Source organism: Peromyscus maniculatus, chromosome 23 (assembly GCF_049852395.1).
Source record: "Peromyscus maniculatus bairdii isolate BWxNUB_F1_BW_parent chromosome 23, HU_Pman_BW_mat_3.1, whole genome shotgun sequence".
Taxonomy (NCBI): Eukaryota; Metazoa; Chordata; class Mammalia; order Rodentia; family Cricetidae; genus Peromyscus; species Peromyscus maniculatus.
Window position 1 is genome coordinate 28,015,798 of NC_134874.1, and position 20,922 is coordinate 28,036,719.

Here is a 20,922-nt window from a genome sequence, read left to right on the forward strand (position 1 = left end):
AATGCCAAACCCAGTCAGGCGTGGGCCTGGCTGCATGGGGAGGGCCAGATCTCGGCCTATGAAGTCAGCATGACATCCCCACCCAGGCCTGCTAAGAGCAGGGTTACAAGGGCCAGTAGAATGAATGGGAGCATACGTGAATGAAATCCTGCCTCCACTCCATGGATGGGGGACATCTGGGTACCGGGATGGTGTTTTGGTTAGTTTATTTGTTTTTTGGTCAGCCTGACACAAGCTCGAGTTTTCTGGGAAGAGGAAACACGGCTGAGAACATAACCTCTGCCCAGTTGCCTGGAGGGAGCCTGCGGGACAGTTTCCTGAATGATGATTGACCCCAGAGGGCCCAGCTCACTGTGGGTGGTGCCCCCCGGGCAGGTGATCCTGAGAGCTATAAGGCAGCAGGCTGAGCAAACTATGGGGAGTAAGCGGTAAGCAGTGTTCCTCCATGGCCTCCGCATCAGGTCCCGCCTCCAGGTTCCTGCCTTGAGTTCTGGGCCTGATGGACTGTGACACTCAAGGTCAAACTAAACCCTTCCCCCTCAGGCTGCTCTTGCGTCTGGTGTTTACCTCCGCGATAGAAAACAAACTAGGACAAGGAGGGACGCTAAGTCAGTGTGGGCAACAAATGCCAGCTCTAGAACTGTGACTTGGGTGTCCTGCCCCATGACCACAGGAAGACCTTGGCAGAAGATCGCCACGAGCTCTGTCTACCCCTGTATCTCATCTCCCAGCACTTGACTCTTCCTCCTTGGGGAAGCTAAGCTGTGCTTTCTGGGCTTGGAGATGCACCTCAGCTGGTAGAGGGCCTGCCTCGCAGCCTGAAACCCTGGGGGTTGATCCCCAGCACCGCATGAACCGCATGGCAGTGCACGTCTGTAATCCCAGCACTTGGTAGGTGGAGGCAGGAATATCAGGAGCTCAAAGTCATCTTCAGATTCAGAGTGAATTCGACCAGCCTGGGCTATGATAATTCTCAAAAACAAACAAACAAACAAACAAACAAACACAAATAAGCAGGCCAGCTCTATCTCCAGCCCAAGGGGTCTTTTCATGACTGTCTTGTTCCATAAACATCAGCAGGGTAAGAGGAGGAGAACAATTTGGCTTAAATAGCTTCCTCTAGGCTCTACTCCTGTGGCTTTGTGTAAGGAATCAGAGCTGCTCTGTAGAGGAAACAGGGAGAGGTACAGCTGGCAGCCAGCCACACAGCGAAGGGAAGCATGGTTCCTCCATGCTCTTTGATGTACCAAGCTAAGGTTTATTTATCAAGAGATACTGGGAGTCCAAAATCTTTTCCCGTTAAGATGGTAACTATTAATGGAAGTGCTGGAAGTTGATCAAACGTGTTAAGGAGACACTCCTGCTTCACTAATAGCTAGTGCCCATTTTTCTGGTTTCCTGGGGTAGAGACATAATCCCCGAGCAACCAAATAGCACTATGGGTTTCAGCAGAATGTCTGGGATAAACCCAGGGCAGACCCAACACTAACCGTCAGTGAAGTAGCAAACTGCTCCTCGTGGGTGGGCAGGCCCCCGGTGCAGGTGTGTGGCAGCTCAGGCACTCTGGATGTGTGCAGCCCTGCTCCTGCTCAGCCCACCTCCGCCTTGCTTCTCCTGTCTGTCACCAGAGCTGCTTGCTGTTTCCCTGGCTTCCGGCTTTCCCATGCCCACTCCTTATTGTAGCTTTATCTACAGCGATTCCTTTATTTCTTTTTAACAATTCTTTTATTTTTAATCCCAGTGCTGGGGAGGCAGAGGCAGGCAGATCTCCATGAGTTCAAGGCCAGCCTGGGCTACAAAGCAAGTTCCAGGACAGCTAGGGCTGTTGCACAGAGAAACCCTGTCTCGAAAAACAAAACAACCAGAAGATGTGTGTGTGAAGGTGTGAGTGTAGGTACTACCTGATCCTCAGGAACTGCCCAGCATAGGTGCTAAGATCCGAACTTGGGTCCTCTGCATGAGCATTATGTGCTCTTAAAGGCTGAACTATCTCTCTCCACAGCTCCCAGAGCCCTTTTAATTGAATACAAATCCAGGATCTTCATCCTACCAGTATACCCACTGTTCCCAGGATAAAGCCCCTCTCCCCCTAACCTGCTGGGCCCTTCCCATAAGGCCGCTCTCTAGCTGCTGCCCACACAGCCTAGCTTTCCTCCAATGCCAACTCCAGGGTTTACCCTGTAGACTCCTTCCTTCCTCCCTCCCTCCCTCCCTCCCTCCCTCCCTCCCTCCCTCCCTCCCTCCCTCCCTCCCTCCCTCCCTCCCTTCCTTCCTTTTCTTTTGAGACAGGGTTTCTCTGCGTAGCCCTGTTTATCCTGGATCTCCCTCTGTAGCCCAGGCTGCCCTCACAGAGATCCGCCTGCCTCTGCCTCCTGAGTGCTGGGACTAAAGATGTGCACCACCACCACCGGGTGACTCATTTTTTTTCTCCCGCTCCCCTGTCCCATCAGGCAGGCAACCTTCTGGGGCTTCCATATTCCCTTCTCAGTTGCTGTACCAAGAGCACCTCCCCTTTTAATACTGTAACACAATGCTGTCATCCGCAAAGTTCACACTAGTCAAACAAAACAGAAGCAAAACAATGCCTCTAAAAACAAACAAAACAAAACAAAAGCTCCCCAAACCCAAGGGAGAAACAAACCATGCCCCAGTGTGCCAAGACAACCTTAAGTAAGACGTCGGGGTTTCTCGTCCCAGCTCAGTGATGGACCAGGCGGCGCTGACTGGGTTTCCCTATTTCTATAAGAAGAGTCCAAACCATGTGGACCTCAGTCGGGGGATGGGCGGATAAGTGATGGGGTTCGGCAGTGGGCTTAGGTGGACTGCATATGGAACATTACAGAACGGACAACCATTCTGACAAGTACTAGGGTAGCTGAGACTACCCAGGAGACCTCAGGTGGCCAGGGGCACATGCTCCGCAGAAAGCCTCCTACAGGCCTGGCCCAGGACCTTAGGAAAGGCCCAAGCACCAGCCACTGCCCCAACCCAGTTCTCCTAAGAGAATAACAGCCACACATTCCATCCTTCCCTCCCATGCAGGTTTGCCTGCTTAGGCTTCAGGTTAATTTTACCAGGGCAAAAATGGACGACACCTTTCCCTGAATGCTGGGGAAAGTCTGGGTGGCCAGTGCCTGTGAAAGACAGGTCCTTGCCTCAGGGTAAGGAGGGGCTGCAGGGGTCTGGGAGGCTTTTCATCCCACAGAGGCTTGAACTCACTGGGTGGGGGGCCCAAAGCAAGTTTTAAAACTTGCCAGTGCTGTGGCTACCTCGCTGTAAAATTAGTGGGCAGAGGCCACAGGCCGTGTCCTTCTGGACCCAGAATCTTCATTTCTGCCCTGTTTCTCCCCCAAGTACAGATCCATGGGGACCGGCCTGGAGTGCAGCTTAGCTGGCCGGCAGAGTGCTCTCCTAGCACTCATGAAGCCCTGGGTTTGATATCTAGCCCGGAAGTCACCCGTGGTGGCGGGCCACACTTGCCATTCTAGCGTGTGGAAGGCAGAAACATGAGAACCAGAGGTTCAAGGTCTTTCTCAGTTCCAAGGCTAGTTTGAGGCCAGCAGCCCAGGTGTGAACGTAAAATGTTTTACTGCCCTGCAGAGCCTGTGGAAGGTTTATGGATAGCTGAGTGCTTGGAGTCATCTGACACTATGTGGTTCTTCTGTGGGATACTGTGCTGTGCATTTCCTGAGAGGTGTGTCTGATAACTGGTGTCAGCTGAGGAGAGCTGTCCACTGGGGGCTCCACTAGAGCAAGTAGTTGGAACCTACTAGAGGGAGATGACAATTCTTCTACAGTGTCATGGATGCCGGAGGACAAGGCATCAGACATGCCCAGCCTTCTGACATTGGGATGGCATTGTTATCTTCAGTGTTCACACTTGGGAACTGCACAGCTGCAACTCAATCAGTCAATCTCACAAGGTTTTACTACGTGTGCGATCTTGTGTTGGGCCTCATTCATGGCTATTCTGGAATGGATGCCCTGGAGTCGGGATCAGAAAAACAACAAGCACCCTTTCGCATCTGTGTCTCAGACACTGGCGTTGAACCTGATTCTGCAAGGAACAGTGCTGCGGGTGTAATTGTATCTTCTCATGACACTATGGAAACGGATCCACAATGATCACCCATCTGGAGTGAGCGTCTCCCAGGATAGCGGGGTGGGTGGGCTGTGGTGTTTTATATTGAAGGTCTGACCTGCTTACCTGGTTGGCTCGTTCGAGGTCAGTCATGATCATCTCGATCTCATCAGCTCTGGGAAGGCAAGAGGGAGAGAGGTTAGTCATCGCTTCGGCAGGTGCAGTGAGTGACCAAGGGAGAGGCTCTCTGGCTCCGACTGAAGCAGAATGACCACGTCCACAAAGGCGAGGCAGAAGCTCTGGCGCTAGGGAGGGGAGGATCAGACCAACCCGTAGGGGTCACAGTGGCCAAAGGGACAAGGTGGACATGCCACAGGCAGCATGCCTGACAGTTGTGTCACTTTTTACTTATTGTTACGATTACTGTGTGTGTATTCCCCTGCCGTAGTGCCAAGGACAACCCTCGGAGTTGGCTCTCCTCTTCTTCTGTGGCTCCAAGGGTCACACTGAGACCCTCAGGCATAAACAAAGAACAATCTCACCCACTGAGCACCTCATCAGACCTCAATTAATTAACTAGCTTATCCTGAGATAGGCTCTCCCGTAGCCAGGGTTGATCTCAAACTGCCTGTGTAGTCAAGGCTGACTCCCAACTCCTGCCCCACCTCTCACGTGCTCTAATTACAGGTGAGGATCACCAAACCAGGCTCTCCATTCACTCTGTTGAGATTCTTGTGTCTGGAGGGGATTAAGAACCCCTCTTAACCCCAGCCCCTCTGTTGGGCAGACAGAGCCAAAAATTAGTAAAACGCAGGTCTCTGGATGTGGCTCAATTGGTAGAGAGCTTGCCTGGTATGCATGAAGCCCTGAGTTCAATCCTCAGTGTCCATAAAACTGGGCCTGGTGAGGCGGCCAAAGGCTCAGCCCACCTATGGCAGGGGCTTGGGATGGGGAAGTAGAACTTAGATAGATTTGGGGTGATTGTTTGGGGCTCTGTGTTTCTTCAACAGTGAATGGTGTAGGAGGCATTGTGGAGCACATCTCTACTTCCAGCACTGAAAAGGATGAGGCAGGATGATGAGTTTGAGTCCAGCCTAGGCTACATGGTGAAACTCTCAAAAATGTTCATTAGATTTTTTTTTTAAATTTATTTAATTTTATGTGCATGGTGTTTTGCATGCACGCCTGTATGTGTGAGCGTGTGTGTGTGAATGAACCATATATGTGCTTTGTGCCCAAGGAGACAGAAGAGTGTGTTGGATTCTATGGAACTGGAGTTACAGATGGTTGTGAGCTGCCATGTAGATGTTGGGAATTGAACCTGGGTCCTCTGCAAGAGCAGCAAGTATTCTTAACTGCTGAGCCCCAAGGATTCCTAATAGGAAATGCAAGAAAAGATTTCAAATCCTTTATGGAAACCTAGTCTTTGGTCTTGAGCTGGGACTAGAGGTGGCTTGGTGGTTTAATCCCCAGAAAACCACACAGTAGAAGAGACAAGACTTCTGCAAATTGTCCTCTGACCTCCACACAGGCCCGTGGCAACTGTGTGTGCATACATACACAAAACAAGTAAACAAACAAACAAACAAATGTAAAGCAATTTTGAAAAACAAAATAAAATGCCACCTAGTCCCATTTAAACAGGAAGGTACTTTCTCTGCTGTTTGAAGCAATCCCTGGAAGTGAATTTCAAGTTTTCCACTGGTGGGTCAGTCTAACTTTGGTTGCTAAGCAACCACAGAACTGAGCAAAATAATGAATGTGATAATGACAGCTGTGCATTTCACTGTGAGAGCACTCATGGCTTCCTGGACTTTCAGAGGAGATCAACACCACTGTTCTGCTGTGGTAGGGCAGAGTTACTCAGACCTCAAGACTGTGCTGACACCCAGACCCAGAGAGGCTACCATTCCCAGAAACAACAGGAGACAGTGAGGGGACAAGGCTTGTCCCAAAGTCTATATTATTATTATTATTATTATTATTTTGATTTTTCGAGACAGGCTTTCTCTGTGTAACAGCTCTGGCTGTTCTGGAACTCCCTCTGTAGATCAGGCTGGCCTCCCAGAGATCCACCTGACTCTGCCTCCTGAGTGTTGAGATTACAGGTGTGTGCCACCACCTCGTTTATTATTATTATTATTATTACATTTCTGTTTCAGGATCTGATATATCCCAGTCTGGCCTCAACTTACTATGTAGCTGAAGATAATCTTGAACTTCTAATCCTCCTGCCTCCACCTCCCTCGTGCTGAAATCACAAAAGTGTGCCAGAATATTCAGTTTATGTAGTGCTGGGGAGGGAGCCCAGTGTTTGGTGTCATGCTGGACAAGAGCACCAGATGAGCTACAATCTCTAGCCCAGCCCCTTCCACAGAGGATTACTTTAAAAGACTGTACAGAAGCCTTCACCCGCTTCTGTAGGTCAAAGAGAGTAAATACAACCAGTTACAAGTAAAGTACTTAAGGCAGGGTCTCCTGCTTGGACGGCAGGTCTGCTCCACCATGCTGCGCAGCACTAGCTGGGAGTTTCAAGGCAATCTTGAGTTCTGGAGGATGTAAAGCACAGCCGGACCAGCCCAGTATGTCCTACCTTGAAGCACTGCTCCCCTGGGTTGACCCACCCTGTGCTGGTTACTTCTTGTCAACTAGACACAAACCAGTCACCCGGGAAAGGGAACCTCAATTGAGGAACTGGCCTATAGGCAAGCCTGGAGGGCTTTAATAATTAAAACGAGTATTTTCTTGATTAATAACTGGCGTGGGAGGGTCCAGCCACTGTGGGTGGTGCTCCCCCAGGTGATCCTGGCTTATATAAATAAGGAAGCTGGCTGAGTTCCTTTCATGTTCTCTTTTTCAGTTCTTGCCTTGATGCCCCTCAGCAATGGACTGTGCTGTGGAAGTGGAAGCCACATACACCCTTTCCTCCCGATCTGCTTTGGGCAGCGAGTGTTTCATCACAGCACCAGCAGAGCAAAGGAGGACACACCTTCCCAAGTGTCCCGCTGCACCTCATCTGCCAACCAAACCAAGCCTCCCAGATCACCTGTCCTTAGTCAGTACAGAGGAAATGTTCAGGAGCCGAGAGTCTCATCTGCTACTTAACCAGGACACGGCACTGCAATACGGCCCTTCCCGGCCTAGTACTCATTCTATAGTCCCGGCATTGCAGGAATCCTCCTGCTTCAGCCTCTGGGATTACAAGTGTGCATAATCGTATCTGGCTGTAAAGGGCACTAATTCTTTGATTTGTTTTGAGCCAGGGTCTCATGGCCCAAGAGGCTGCAATCCTCCTGACTACCTGAGTGCTGGGATTAATCATGCCTGGCCATTCTTCCCATTTCAAAGTTCCTGAAGATTGTGAGATTGACATTTGTCTAAAATCTGTTATATTTCAAAGTCTGTAATACGACAGACTGTTTGCTCAGCACAGTTTATCACAAACCCTCCTCCTCCTCTCACCTTTCCGTGAACCGACAACACCGCGCCCACTGTCTATTAACCTGCACTGTTTTATGCTCTTCCCTGACTTCAAGCATGGGGTCATTTCATCAGGCCAGAATATATATAGTTCACTCAGCTGTTTCCCTGCACATCATTTCAGGGTATTCTCTGGGCTAACACACCATTTTTATGACAAACTTCAAAGGACACAGTCAAGGTTGATGGAAAGGAAATTATACCCATGCCAGACACCGTGGATTTCCTTTCGCACAAACCTCCTGAGTGCTAGCAACATCCGGCCCAGCGCCAGGCTGCTGCATATTTCATCGTCTTAGCCATCAGTGACGCCAGGAAAACAGTGTGCTCAGTTCTCCATGTCCTTAGGTTCCACTTCTGCAGATTCGGCAAACTGCTGCACAGATGTTCCATGTCTTTATCAACCTCAAGTGGGCCTCAAGTTTGGTCCTCATTTGATAATGAGCAATATAGTGTAAAAACTATTTTACAGAGCATACATCGTATTATCTATTAAAAATTATGTATGGTGACTTGGAGAACATTCTATGCATACGCTACAGAATTTTACTTTAATTATTGTTTATGTGTGTTGATTTTTATATGTATGTATGTATGTATGTATGTATGTATGTGTATGTTTATGCATGTCAAAGCCAGAGGACAAATTGCAGGGGTCTGTTCTCTCACTGTGTGGGTCCCAGGGATCAAACTCAGGCCATCAGGCTTGCAACAAGCACCTCTACCTGCTGAGCCATCTCACCAGGCCCTAATTATTATTACTATCATTTTGTCATTTAAAAATGTGAGACACTCAAGACAGGCAGGCCAGGGCTGGAGTCCAAGTTCAGAAAGGACAGGTTGGTCAGGGGTGGATGGAGTCTGGCTCTGAGGAAAGGTGTGCTGTGATGGGGACTGTCCTCCCTGAAAAGGGCGGAGGTCCCCTCTTTTAGCCGGAAGGGCAGGGCAGTCTGCAGTGGGAAGGCTGCTTGTGATGGCCGATACTGTCAGTTAACAAGGTCCGGACGCACTGGGGAGAAAGGCCTCTGGCGCGTCTGTGAGGGCTGCTGAGGTTAGGGTAAGTGAGGTAGCGAGAACATGAGCGAGGCCACCCCCTGGGCTGGGGCTGGGCTGAATGACAGGGAGAGAGCGGGCAGCAGTGCTCTCTCTGCTCTGACTGAGGACGCAAGGTGCCTTGGTCAGATATTTTGTCTCAAGACAACCAATAAGCATCAATTAGGTCAATCAGGATGTCAATCAGGAGGTGGGGTGGGTCTGAGTCCCCACAAGGGGTCAGCTCGACAGAGGAGGTGTTACCTTGCAGCTATGTAGGGTGGCCTGGTCAGTTCAGTGACAGCCTTTCTATGGCTCCTGTGGCCTTTCACAGTATCCTAAGCCCTTGCCTGCACATGAGGAGAGCAAAGAAACTTCGGGTGTCACTGTAATGGCCCCCCTTCCTTATCTGGGAAACAGGGCTGGGAAGGTAGCTTGGTTGGTACCCCGCTTGCCCTGCATGCCTGAGGCCCTGAGTGGGACCCTCAGAACCCACATAACAAAGGCTGGGCATGGCAGCAGGTGCTTGTAATCCACCAATGGAGAGGCAGAGACAGGCAGATCCTGGGACACACTGTCCATCTAGCTGAGCCCAAGTGGAAGCTCCAAGAAAAAGGGAGAGCCTGTCTCAGAAAAACAAAAGGTGGTTGGAATCCGGTCTCCTGTAAACATTCAAGTGTGTTATTAACCCCGCCCCCCCAACACACACACACACAACATTCCATACACGATGCTGACTAATTTTTTTTTTAAACGTAAGCTATAGTCAGTCATCTGAGGGGAGGGAGTCTCAACTGAAATATTGCCTCTGTAGGATCTGGCTATAAACAAGCCTGAATGGCATTTTCTTTATTAGTGATGTGTTGGTGGGACTAATCCGTTGTGGTGGTGCCAACCCTGGGCTGGTGGTCCTGGGTTCTACATGACAGCAGGCTGAGCAAACCACGAGGAGCAAGCCAGTGAGCAGCGCCCTCCATGGCCTCTGCATCAGCTCCTGCCTCTCTCAATGGACTGTGATTCAGGACATATAAGCCAAATAAAGCCTTTCCTCCCCAAGTTGCTTATGGTCATGATATCTCATCACATCAATAGTGACCCTAACTAAGACAACAAGGGGGAATCATCCTTGCTTGGTGTGGATTTCAAGTGTTAACTCACCGACTATTTCACAAGTCACCATATTGCTGTTTTTGTTTTTTTTTTTTGCTTTAAATATATACGTTTAGATTTTGTTAATAAAATATCCATCTCTTACTTTATTATGACTTTTTAATAAAAGATGGGTATTGATTCCTTTAAGTACCTCTTAAGCATTTATGTAGCTAATGAAATGGATTTTCTCCTCTGACCTGAGAATATGGTAAATTATACTATCTGTCACTTGTTCCCCTTTGGCTGTGGTGTATCAGGCGTTTAATGAGCTCTCAGGTCTGTTCGCTAATACTTTATTTAGTATTTTTATATAAATAGTTATACATGGGCGTGGCCTTTGGTTCCTTTTGTCATCTGAGTGGATGAAGTTATAAAAACATTCTCTTAGCTGCCTCAGCATCTGCTGCCAACTTTGACAACTCGAGTTCCGTCCCCAGGACCCACATGGTACAGAGAGAACCGACTCTCAGATGTTGTCGACTGGCGTCCTTACAGACTTTGGTGTGTGTAGGACAGACATGAAATAACAAAAACTTCAAGCATTTATTACATTTGACTGTGTGTGTGCACGCAGGAGGACAATTGTGGGAGCTGCTGCTCTGTCATGTAGGTTCTAGGGGTTTGAACTCGGGTCATCGGGTTGGCAGAGGCTGCTGAGCTAGCTCGCTGTCTCACAAGAATTGTTTCTCAAGTCCCTCCTGCTCTCCGACGACAAAGGGTTCTTACAGATCAAAGAAGAGACACTGTGACGAGAACATTCCCATCCACGGGTGCCTGCTTACACACTGGCCCATGGCTTGGCTCCCTGGCACCCTCTTGCTCTGTGGGTCTTTCCTGTCTTCAACACCACGTCCCTTTGAACTGTATGGTCCACCTCAGCCCCCAGGCACCCCTGCTGCTGGAGGCACAGCTGCCCTGTGAGTTTACAGTTCTGGAGTCCAATGCCTGAGATGCCCGGATTCTGCAGCAGGCTAGATGGATGGCCGCAGAACGCCTCGGGGACACACGTGCTCCTTCTACAACATTAATTTTCACTTTTCCACCAGTTTTTATTTTTGAACTACAGGGTCTCATGCAGCACAGGCTGGCCTTGAACTTGACCTTGAGATCCCGATTCTCCTGCCTCCACTCTAAATGCTGGGATTACAGGCATCTACTACCATGCCCAGGTGTCTACAATCAAAGTTTTGAATAGGCTCCTTCAATATGCACCATACAGTCCTTTGCTTTGGTCTGGTGACGTTGCTGCTAACCCAATCTAAGTACTCCCATTGTGTGGTTTGTAGCTGCTCATGAAGTACTTTTTTTTTTTTTTTCAAGACACAGTTTGTGTAGCCTAGGCTGTCCTAGAACTAGCTCTGTAGACCAGGCTGACCTCAAAACTCACAGAGATCACCTGCCTCTGCCTCCTAAGGGCGTGTGCCATAGCCCAGCCTTTTATTTGGAAGGACTGTTCTTACTGTGTGGCACTAACCTGTGGTCAACAGTTGCAGGGCAAGCTCATGAGAAAATTCCTGTGGCTGACGGCCTGGTACCCTCTTCCTGAGCATTTTCTGCACTGAACGGAGCCTCCACCTTGGTCTATAAACAGGTGAGGAAACAGGCCCAGGGCAGAGCAGTGATGACCCAGACAAGGGCACAGGGAGCCACAGGGTCTGTGATGAATACTGCTCTTACTCCAAGATGCCAGGGCCCTCTAATTACCTCCTTCTCCCCTAAGTGCTATGCTGGCGTGGGAACTGGTAAGAACAGGGTGGGTGGCAGAAGCTAAGAAAAAAACCAAACAACAACAAAAACAACTGGTCATCATTCTCAGGCCCCTGCCCCGCTGCCCCGGCCCCCACACCTCTGCCCAAGTCTACTTCTTGGCTCCTTCTCCCAGACGCCTTCCACGAGTCTAAAAATTCCATACTTAGCTCACCTGTGGCTTCACTTCCCCACCCCCCCCACGGCCCTGCACTTAAGTTATGTGATGGTGTTCTTCACCCCGAGGTGAAGGGCTGGGAAGCAGAACTGCACAAGCCAGTCTGGAAGGCTGCAGGACATTTGTGGGAAAAGACAACTCCTTCCTCTTCCTCTAGCTGGTACTGAAGTCTGCACTGGGGCATCATCGCACATGTGTCTTTTTAGGGTAACTTAAAAATGAATAATTCAGAGGTTCCCAGTCTACTTGTGAAGTGTCAGACTAACAGTTTGGCCGGGGCCAGACTCGCTGGCCCCACACAGACCATCCTTTCCCTTCAGTCTGACCTCATCGGATTTGGCCTCACATCTTTAAGGATGCCCTCCATCCTGTCTAATCACTAAAATACCACAGAGGAAGTCCACAATACTCCGATGGAAGGAAAAAATAGAAAGGTTAATTGCAATATAAAGTTTTCCCTTGGAGTCAAGCAAACAGTAAATCAGGGCATTGTAGCAATTCTGTGCTTGTAAAAAACACCCAAACAATAAAGTGTGCAGGGAAATGGCCTGGCTGCCAGGTTGTTAAATGATAGAGCTTTTTGTACAAATCGAGTCTTAAGAAGTCATCTTCCCCCTTTACTCAGACTCCACTCTCAGAGCCTTATTGTTTCGGGTCTTTTCTGACAACTACTTTAAATAATTTGTGGAAGTAGACATGATGAGAATGGTAAGACAACACAATCGTCCCTACACAGATTACTGTTTGAAGGGGTATGTGTGTGTCTGCATGTATATGCATATGTATAATGTGTATGTATGTCTATATCCTTATTCCTTTCTCAAAGGAAGCATGTTTTTTAGTTCCAATTATCATTTATTATAGTGTGTGTGCATGTGCATGGCATGCCATACCATTGCATACGGAGGTCAGAAGACTTTCAGGAGTCAGTTTTCTCCTTCCACCCATACCCAAGGTTCTGGGGATTGAATGCTGTGTGACAAAGCACTTTTAACCCTCTCTTTTAAAATTTATTCTTATAAACACACACACACACACACACACACACACACACACACACACACACACACACACACTTTTTGAGACAGGGTTTCTCTGTGTAGCCCTGGCTGTCCTGGAACTTTCTCTGTAGACCAGGCTAGCCTCAAACTCAGAGATCTGCCTGCCTCTGCCTCCCAAGTGCTAGGTCTAAAGGTGTGCGCCACCATGCCTGGCTTTTGGAAGGGAGTCTTAATGGGCAAGTCATATGCTGCTGGCTTTCCTTCACGGCTGGCTAATTCTGGTTGATAGAATTTCTTCATGGGACAGGATCAGGGTCAAATCATTTGTCTTACAGCCTGTTTTTTGTTGGAACTTTTTATTTTTACTATTCCAACTATTATTATATTGAGTGTATGTGTGAGACCGTATTGTGCATGTCCCAAGGCATGAATGTGGAGGTTAGAGGAGAATTCTGGGGAGCTGATTCTCCCCTTCCACCTTTATATGCGTTCTGGGGATCGAACTCAGATAACCAGGCTTGCAGAGCAAGCACCTTTACCTGCTGAGCCTTTTAGCCAGCTCCTAGCTTATGCTTTTGATCATCTCTCTACAATGTCACTGCTGCTCTGGACAGGACATTGAATTCAATCATTTTTAAAAAGACAATTAAAGGAGGATCCTGGATACCCAGATGACAGATTTCTGAGTTTAGGGAAAGAAAAAAGTGGTGTGTTGAAAACAATACAATGACAAGAGCATTGGTCAGTGTAGGTTACCTCCTGGGATCTACTCCCACATTTTAGGCAAAGGTGATTTTTTCTGCTAAACAGCAGATGGCTGGAAATGGCCTTGTGCAGTAGGGCACGCCTGTAATGCCAGCATTAGGAAAGTGAAGGCAGGCAGACCTGTGTTCAAGGCCAGCATCACTACATAGCTTGCTGGAATCTAGCTTGGACTACCCAACGCCCTTTCTCAAAACAAAACAGTGCCCTCCACCCCCAAAGCTCCAAATAACTTGTGAGAATTCATTGGTAGGAAGCCACAGGTTCAGAACAATGTTCTAGAAAAGGTGGGTCTCAATGTTATTATTTGTCGGCGTTGTTTACCAGGCACAAGAAACCACGAGGTACAATGGAACCCACAGTCATGTATAATCGGCTGCTCTCTGGACATGGCCTGTGATTACCGTGCTGTGTGGAATGGTAGAACACTGGAGCACACCACTTTCCAACGTCTCAGACGGACTCACTGAAAGTGAGCTCAGTAAGAGAAGACCTGAGCACTCAGATGCTGAGCTAATGCTGTACCTCTTTCTGGAATACAACAGGAAGTTACCGGGAGTCAGACATCAAGGCCATTCTTAGCTATAGAGCAAGTTAGAGTCTAGCCTGGGCTACATGAAAATTGTTTCAAAACAAAATACCTCCTGTTCCTGTGATCACAAAAGGTTTGAAAAAGCCACTACCTATGGGTAATATGGTTGCCAAGCAATTGAGTCTAGCAAAGCGTCGTTTTGTTTTTTGTTTGTTTGTTGTTTTAAAGATTTATTTATTTATTATGTATACAGGGTTCTGCCTGCATGTATGTCTACAGGCCAGAAGAGGTCGCCAGATCTCATTACAGATGGTTGTGAGCCACCATGTGGGTGCTGGGAATTGAACTCAGGACCTCTGGAAGAGCAGTCAGTGCTCTTAACCTCTGAGCCATCTCTCCAGCCCTGTTTGTTGTTTTAAAGACAAGAAAATAAACTCCCATATGCCAACTGTAAATATCTGGAAAATGAAATAAATGATCTACAATTGGGATATAATTATTAAACATGGGGGAATTAAAACACTGAGGCTTATGTTCTATCTACAAAAATCAAATTACAAAATGCTGGTATAGAGAAAGAATAATGATGACATTCTATATTTGCAGGCACATTAAATATAAGTAAGGCTAAATTTACTGCCTGAGTTAATTTATAAAACTTGATAAAATGACAGGAGGCATACTATAAAAATTAGGTGAGCAAATAGTAAAGGCCTGAAAACAACAACTAGAATCCAATGGAGACAGTAAGACAGTGTTCAGACATGGAGGTTAAAGAGTGTATGCAATTTATCAGGATAAAGATTTAGGCAACGCCGGCTATGGTGGCGCATGCCTTTAATCCCAGGACTCAGGAGGCAGAGCCAGGCGGATCTCTGTGAGTTCGAGGCCAGCCTGGTCTACAGAGAGAGATCCAGGACAGGCACCAAAACTACACAGAGAAACCCTGTCTCGAAACCCCGTGCCCCCAAAAAAACTTAGGCAGATAGAGTGAAATTATAGGCAGAAGTCAGAGACATGTAATTATTCTTCTTACCCCTCACCCTTTTCTTTTTTGAATTTTTTCAAGACAGGGCTTCTCTGTGTAGACCAGGTTGTCCTAGAATCCACTTTGTAGAGCAGGCTGGCCTTGAAACTCATAGAGTTCTGCCTCCTGAGTGCTGGGATTAAAGGCATGCACTAACACTGCTGGGCTTGAGACACGTGATTTTTTTTTTTATGTCTGATTTGTACCATGCAGAATATTAGACAAACTGGGTTCTAATACGGTAAGTTGGGTTTGGTGCTACCTATCTTTAAGTACAGGCCTGGAGCTCACAAGTGCAATGTCACATCTCATTCAAACATGATTTTTAAAAACTAATTTAAAGACAGGGTCTCATGTAGGGTAGGCTAACTTGTTACAGAGGCAAGGATGACCTTGAACTGAGTGCCAGTGCTAGAATTAAATGCATGTACTACATGTCCAATTTATACAATAGTGGGGCTTGAAGCAACGGCTCCATACATGTTAGGTGTGCACTCTACCCACTGAGCCACAGCTCCAGCCCTAGAATGTCTTTTTTTTTTATTTTTTTTTTTATTTTTTTGGTTTTCCAAGACAGGGTTTCTCTGTGTAGCTTTGCGCCTTTACTGGAACTCACTTGGTAGCCCAGGCTGGCCTCGAACTCACAGAGATCCGCCTGCCTCTGCCTCCCGAGTGCTGGGATTAAAGGCGTGCGCCACCACTGCCCGGCCCTAGAATGTCTTAAATATATATATTTACTAAGAGTAACAATTACTTCCAAGAACAGTTAATATAATGTTAAAAGAAACTCAAATTTGTGCTATAGCAAGGTGTCCTTTAGTGGGACGCTAAACAACACTGGTGGCAGATCATTATAGTGCTGAGCACCAGAAGTGTCTGTGATAACTGAAGTGATGTGAGAACAGCATTAGTGTCGACAGACAAGGCGCCACATCTGAAATTAGCCTGGTTTGTTGACTCCTTCACAGTGGGAGGAAATCGCTACGCCACACACTGACAATCATAAAGATGTACTACTTCTGGGTCCAGATTCAGATCTCCCTGAATTCTCTCCACAGACCACCATGCTAAGTGAGTAGGGGGACGACGCTGAGCCTAGCCTGAGCTGGGATTAGAACACACAGGGGCATGGGTTCTGTGGGGAATGGCTTTGGCATGGGATGGAGCTGTTAAGGCAACTGCACTGTGATCTGGGGCTTGTCCTTGGAGGCAGGAGAGCAAGCAAGGCGAGGATCTTAACCAAGGGTGGCTCGGAACGGGACTGTATGTTTTGCACACTTTTAGCAGACTCTTGGAAGGTAGACTCATCTAGGGAGAACATGGCAGCAGAGAGACAAGTGATATGCTCTAGAAGTGACGCCGAGTGAGGAAAGAGCCCAGATTATGGTGGTAACAGTGGAGCGAAGAAATGAGAAATGAAGAGAGCTGTGGACGAGGGACTGATGTAGATTAGGTAGGAGGGCAGCAGAGAGTCAAGCAGGACCCTAGGTTCCTGCAAGGAAGGGAAATCATGCGTCTCTAGTGGGAGGGGACACAAATCGCACACAGAAGGGCAAGAGGGATGCTATGGGAGGCAGTTGGAGATGTCTGTGGAAAAAATGTGACCCAGAAGAAAACTTTCTCTTCTAGGTATTACACATTTTGCTATTGCTTTGTAGGATATATACATTGTAAATATTTTTATTCATCCATTTACCTTTCACTCATCAATTTATCCGTGCATTGATCCATATATTCACACTATTCCATCATTCACCTATTTGCCTATCTATCCAACTCATTTATCCCATTTTCATCCATCCATCCATCCATCCATCCCCTCATTTATCTATCCAATTCACCTACCTATAGGCTTTTTATTGCTTTGTATGAAATATATGCTAATCTTTATCTGCTTTATAAATTGTAAATAGTTTATCTATGTCTATCAACCATTCACTCCAGGCATTCATGCCCTCTACCCACTCATCTCACCCATGTGTCCATCATCCCTCCCTCCCATCTGTACCTCCACTCCACGGGCCTCTAGCACTTCGTTATGGCTCTGTAAGAAATATATATTAACCATTTTCCTACTTACACACTGTGAGTGTTTTATCCATCCATACATCACTCTTCCATCCATCCCATCCACCATCCACCTCCAGACATCTCTGAATATCCCATAGGTTTTCTACTTTTGGCATCATGCTTAAAAAAGGTCTCTTCCACTCCCTTATTATATAAATCCCACCTAAAATCTCCTTTGTGGTTTTTCATGTATATATTTAAGACATCTAGGCTTTAACTGGCGTAGAGCACAGCCCTAGCTTATTATCTACACACTCAGCCATTTGTTCTACTGTTTGCTGAAGATTCCGCTCTCTACAACTTATTTAAGCTTCAACAATTTTTATGTACAACTTGTTCTTCTTAATTTTGAAAACTTCAAAACTAAGAAAGCTACGGAGGGGAAAAATAACATCAGCCATATGGTCCAAACCAGAGTTAGCCACTGAATACGAATGGTCCCTTCCATTGTTAGCGACCAGTTCTGCACTTCTGATTCCATTTGGGCTTTTCATAGAAACTGGAGAGTCTCCAGTGTATGTATATTCTGTAAACCTTACAGATCGTAAAGCTTTTTTAAGGGTGGAAAGATCACAGAAATACATCCAAGAAAGAATGGTCGTGGTTTAAAAAAAAAGTGAAAAGGTAAAAATACACACTATCTGATGAAATTGTGAGACCGTGCCCTGCTTCGTGCTCCAGGCTGTTTGGAGAACATTCCAGCACGACAGAGTTTTAATTTTCCCTCCTGACTCTGTCGGGTTAGCTTTCTGGATAGAGAGGGCACCAGTGTGGCTGTTGGGGGTTAATTCTCACTGTGTTGAGCGCCCCTAGTCCTCTCTCTGCTCATCCGAGCATTAAATCTGTAGACCCAGGAGAGCAATGTGGCTGCCTGCAAGAGCGATGCCATAGCGCTCAGCATTAAAAATTCATTCTGCAGGCTCGCTTCAGGACTAGCGGTCTGGCGGGGAAATAGGAGACACCCCACTGTCTTTCTGGCAAATGGAGACATTCCTCAACATCCAGCACCTTAGGAAGAGAATGAAAGGGCAAACAAGCCGTGAAGGAAAACAATGAGCTCAATTATCTGGCTCGCTCTGGCTTTCCTACAGGAAACATTTCCTTCTGCTTCCTAAAGTGTAAGTGAGACAGAGATGGTCCCGCCAGATGAGCACTTGTCGTGAGAGCACAAGGACCTGAGTTTGGTGGCATATGAGGGCTGGCGAGATGGAGACAGGTGGATTCCTAGGGCTTGCTGGTGAGTTCCATGCCACTGGGGAGACCCTGTCTCAAAAACCAATGTGGATGGTTCCTGAGGAACAACTGAGGTAGTCCTCTGCCTCCACATGCATGAACACACGTGCATGTGTCTACAGAGTTTCTTACAAGCTGTCTTAGAACGAGGGCCCCTCTTGTCCTTGGTGGGTATCCAACTGTCTGGTATCTCTCTTTATTGGTGTACGCAGCCCAGGAACCCCAAGTTCTCCTAGACAGATGCATTTGGAGCTCCCCTGGATGCTACTGGGTCTTTTGCACATATTCCTGCCACTGCAGAGCCAGAGTCATGGTGAGGTAGGAAGGGTCCACATACTGAATGAATTTTTCACACTTCAAAATGGGTCCTGCACAAAGGTGGCATTTCTACACTAAATTACAGTCACCATGGGGTTACTGGACTGTATTCATTTGCTTTTCTGTTACTGTGATAAATACTATGACCAAGAGAAACTTGGCAAGGAAAGGTTTTATGTCATCTCACAGCTTATAGTTCATTATGAGGAAAGCCAAGGCCGGAACCTGGAGGCAAGAACTGAAAGCAGAAGCCACTGAGGAACATGCTGACTGGCTTGCCTAGCCTGCTTCCTTTTACAACTACCTGCCCAGGGGTGACACCATTCACAGTAGGCGGGGCCTCCCCATATCAATCATTAATGAAGTAAATGGCTTTAAAGATAGGGTCTCTCTATGTAGCCCTGGCCATTCTGGAACTCACTGTGTAGACCAAGCTGGCCTTGAACTCACAGAGATCCATTGGCCTCTGTCTCCAGAATGCTCGGATTAAAGGTGTGCACTGTCTGGTTTCCACAGTTAATCGTAAGGGTCAAGTTTATTAAGATGTTAATGGCTCTGAGATGGTTTGAACTTGAAACTTTTGGTCGTCATAGTACAGTACCAGAATGGCAACTAATTCAAATTTCAAAATGTAGCGTGCAAGGGCTGGCGAGATGGCTCAGCTGGTCAAGAGCTTGCTGTTCAAATATGAGGGCATGGTGGAGCACACTTGTATTCCTAGCAGTGGGAGGCAGACAGGCGGCTCCCACAGGCTTGCTGGCCAGACAGCTAGCTTACTTGGTGAGTTCCAGTAAAACAGGGCGGAGGGGTGCCCTGAGGACAGACAGACAGGGTATTTTCTAACCTCTACGTGCACTCACATATGTGCATGTGTATACACAGGCACAGGCTTGGACACACACACAGACACACACACGGACACACATAACAATAAGCAAGTATCTACTGGGTTTGGACACAGGAAGCCAATCTCTTCATTCTAGTCCCAGCCAGGAGACTGAAACAGCAAGGCCCTGGACACCCCCACCCCCTGCCCCCCGACACTGAGTTTTAGATGTGAAGCAGAACCCTTACACAGGATGGAAAACGCCAGGAATTCTACCAAATGCACCAACGCCTCTGGAAATAAGACAATGGGAGAAAGCTGGCGGTTCTCTCCAGGTCTGACTGAACTATTCAAGTCCATACCCTCAAAATCACACAGGACTTGCTTTTCTGTTTTTAGGGAAATTAATCCAACCAGGATAACTGCAGCAACTACACTGGAAACTGACGATTCCTTAGAAAGATGGAGAACAGTTACAGTCTTAGAGTGACAGGGAGAACGCACCGAGGCTTCAGGGCGTCTCCTTTCCGTCTCTCCAGATTTACTGGGAGATCCATATATATACGGAGGATCATGGCCAGCCTTGGCTACATAATTCATAATTCAGGGCCAGCCTGGGATATAGAATGAGATGTCCCCCTGCCACCCCCCAAAAAGCTAGAATGTTCATTGTATGTATGTCTTTAATCCCAGCATTTAGGAGGCAGAGGTGGAAACCAGACAGTGCACACCTTTAATCCGAGCATTCTGGAGACAGAGGCCAATGGATCAACGTGCTTTGAAATGAACCCGAGTATTCCTTCCTCAGTGCTGCTTTTGTAGCGCACTGTGGAAGTGTTTGCATGTGTAACGTCTTTTCCCGAAAACAGAGGCGAGGGTACAACATGCAGAAGCTTCGGGAAAGTTCTGGAGTGACTCCGAGGAACATTAGCTATGGAAACAGTATGTTTACCTTAGGATTTGTTCCTCTCCCTCTTCTCTCCCCAGTATGAGAGGGAACTGAATCCAGAGCTTGAACATATTGGGTGTGCACTCTATTATTAAGCTATACCCATCTTTCCTAAGAGATTGATGTTTTAGTTTTCTGAGACTGGATTTCATGTAGCACAGGCTGGCCTCCAAGTTGCTATTAGCTCAGGATGACTTCTAACTTGTGACCTTCTTGTCTTTACCCCGAGTGCTGGTGACTAAACCCAGGGCTTCACACATGCTAGTTGGGCAAGGACTATCCCAGCTGAGCCACATCCCCCAGCTTCTAACCTCAGCTGGAAGGAGTGCAGCATTGCATCACAACTTAATCCTGCCTGGCGTTCCACGGCCCTCCTTGTCCACTCAGGCCCACTGCAGGGAAAACTGAAATAAGAAGCCTGGGGCTGGGGAGAGGGCTCGGCTGATGAAAGTGCTTTTCTGCAAAGCCTGGTGACTGAGAGCCATCCCCAGACTCACATGGTGGGAGAGAACTGGCTCCTACAAGGTGGCCTCTG

General features: G+C 47.5%; 1 protein-coding gene across 19 annotated transcripts in view; it reads right to left on the bottom strand.

The window, feature by feature from the left end:
• Positions 1-20,922, bottom strand: part of Cux1 (cut like homeobox 1) — a 335,152-nt gene that overhangs the window by 96,201 nt on the left and 218,029 nt on the right. For all 19 annotated transcript variants that reach the window (XM_076560949.1, XM_076560948.1, XM_076560947.1 and 16 more), the window contains one exon: positions 4,208-4,256. In XM_076560949.1, coding sequence (XP_076417064.1) covers positions 4,208-4,256 — 49 coding nt within the window. The remainder of the gene's footprint in view (positions 1-4,207; positions 4,257-20,922) is intronic.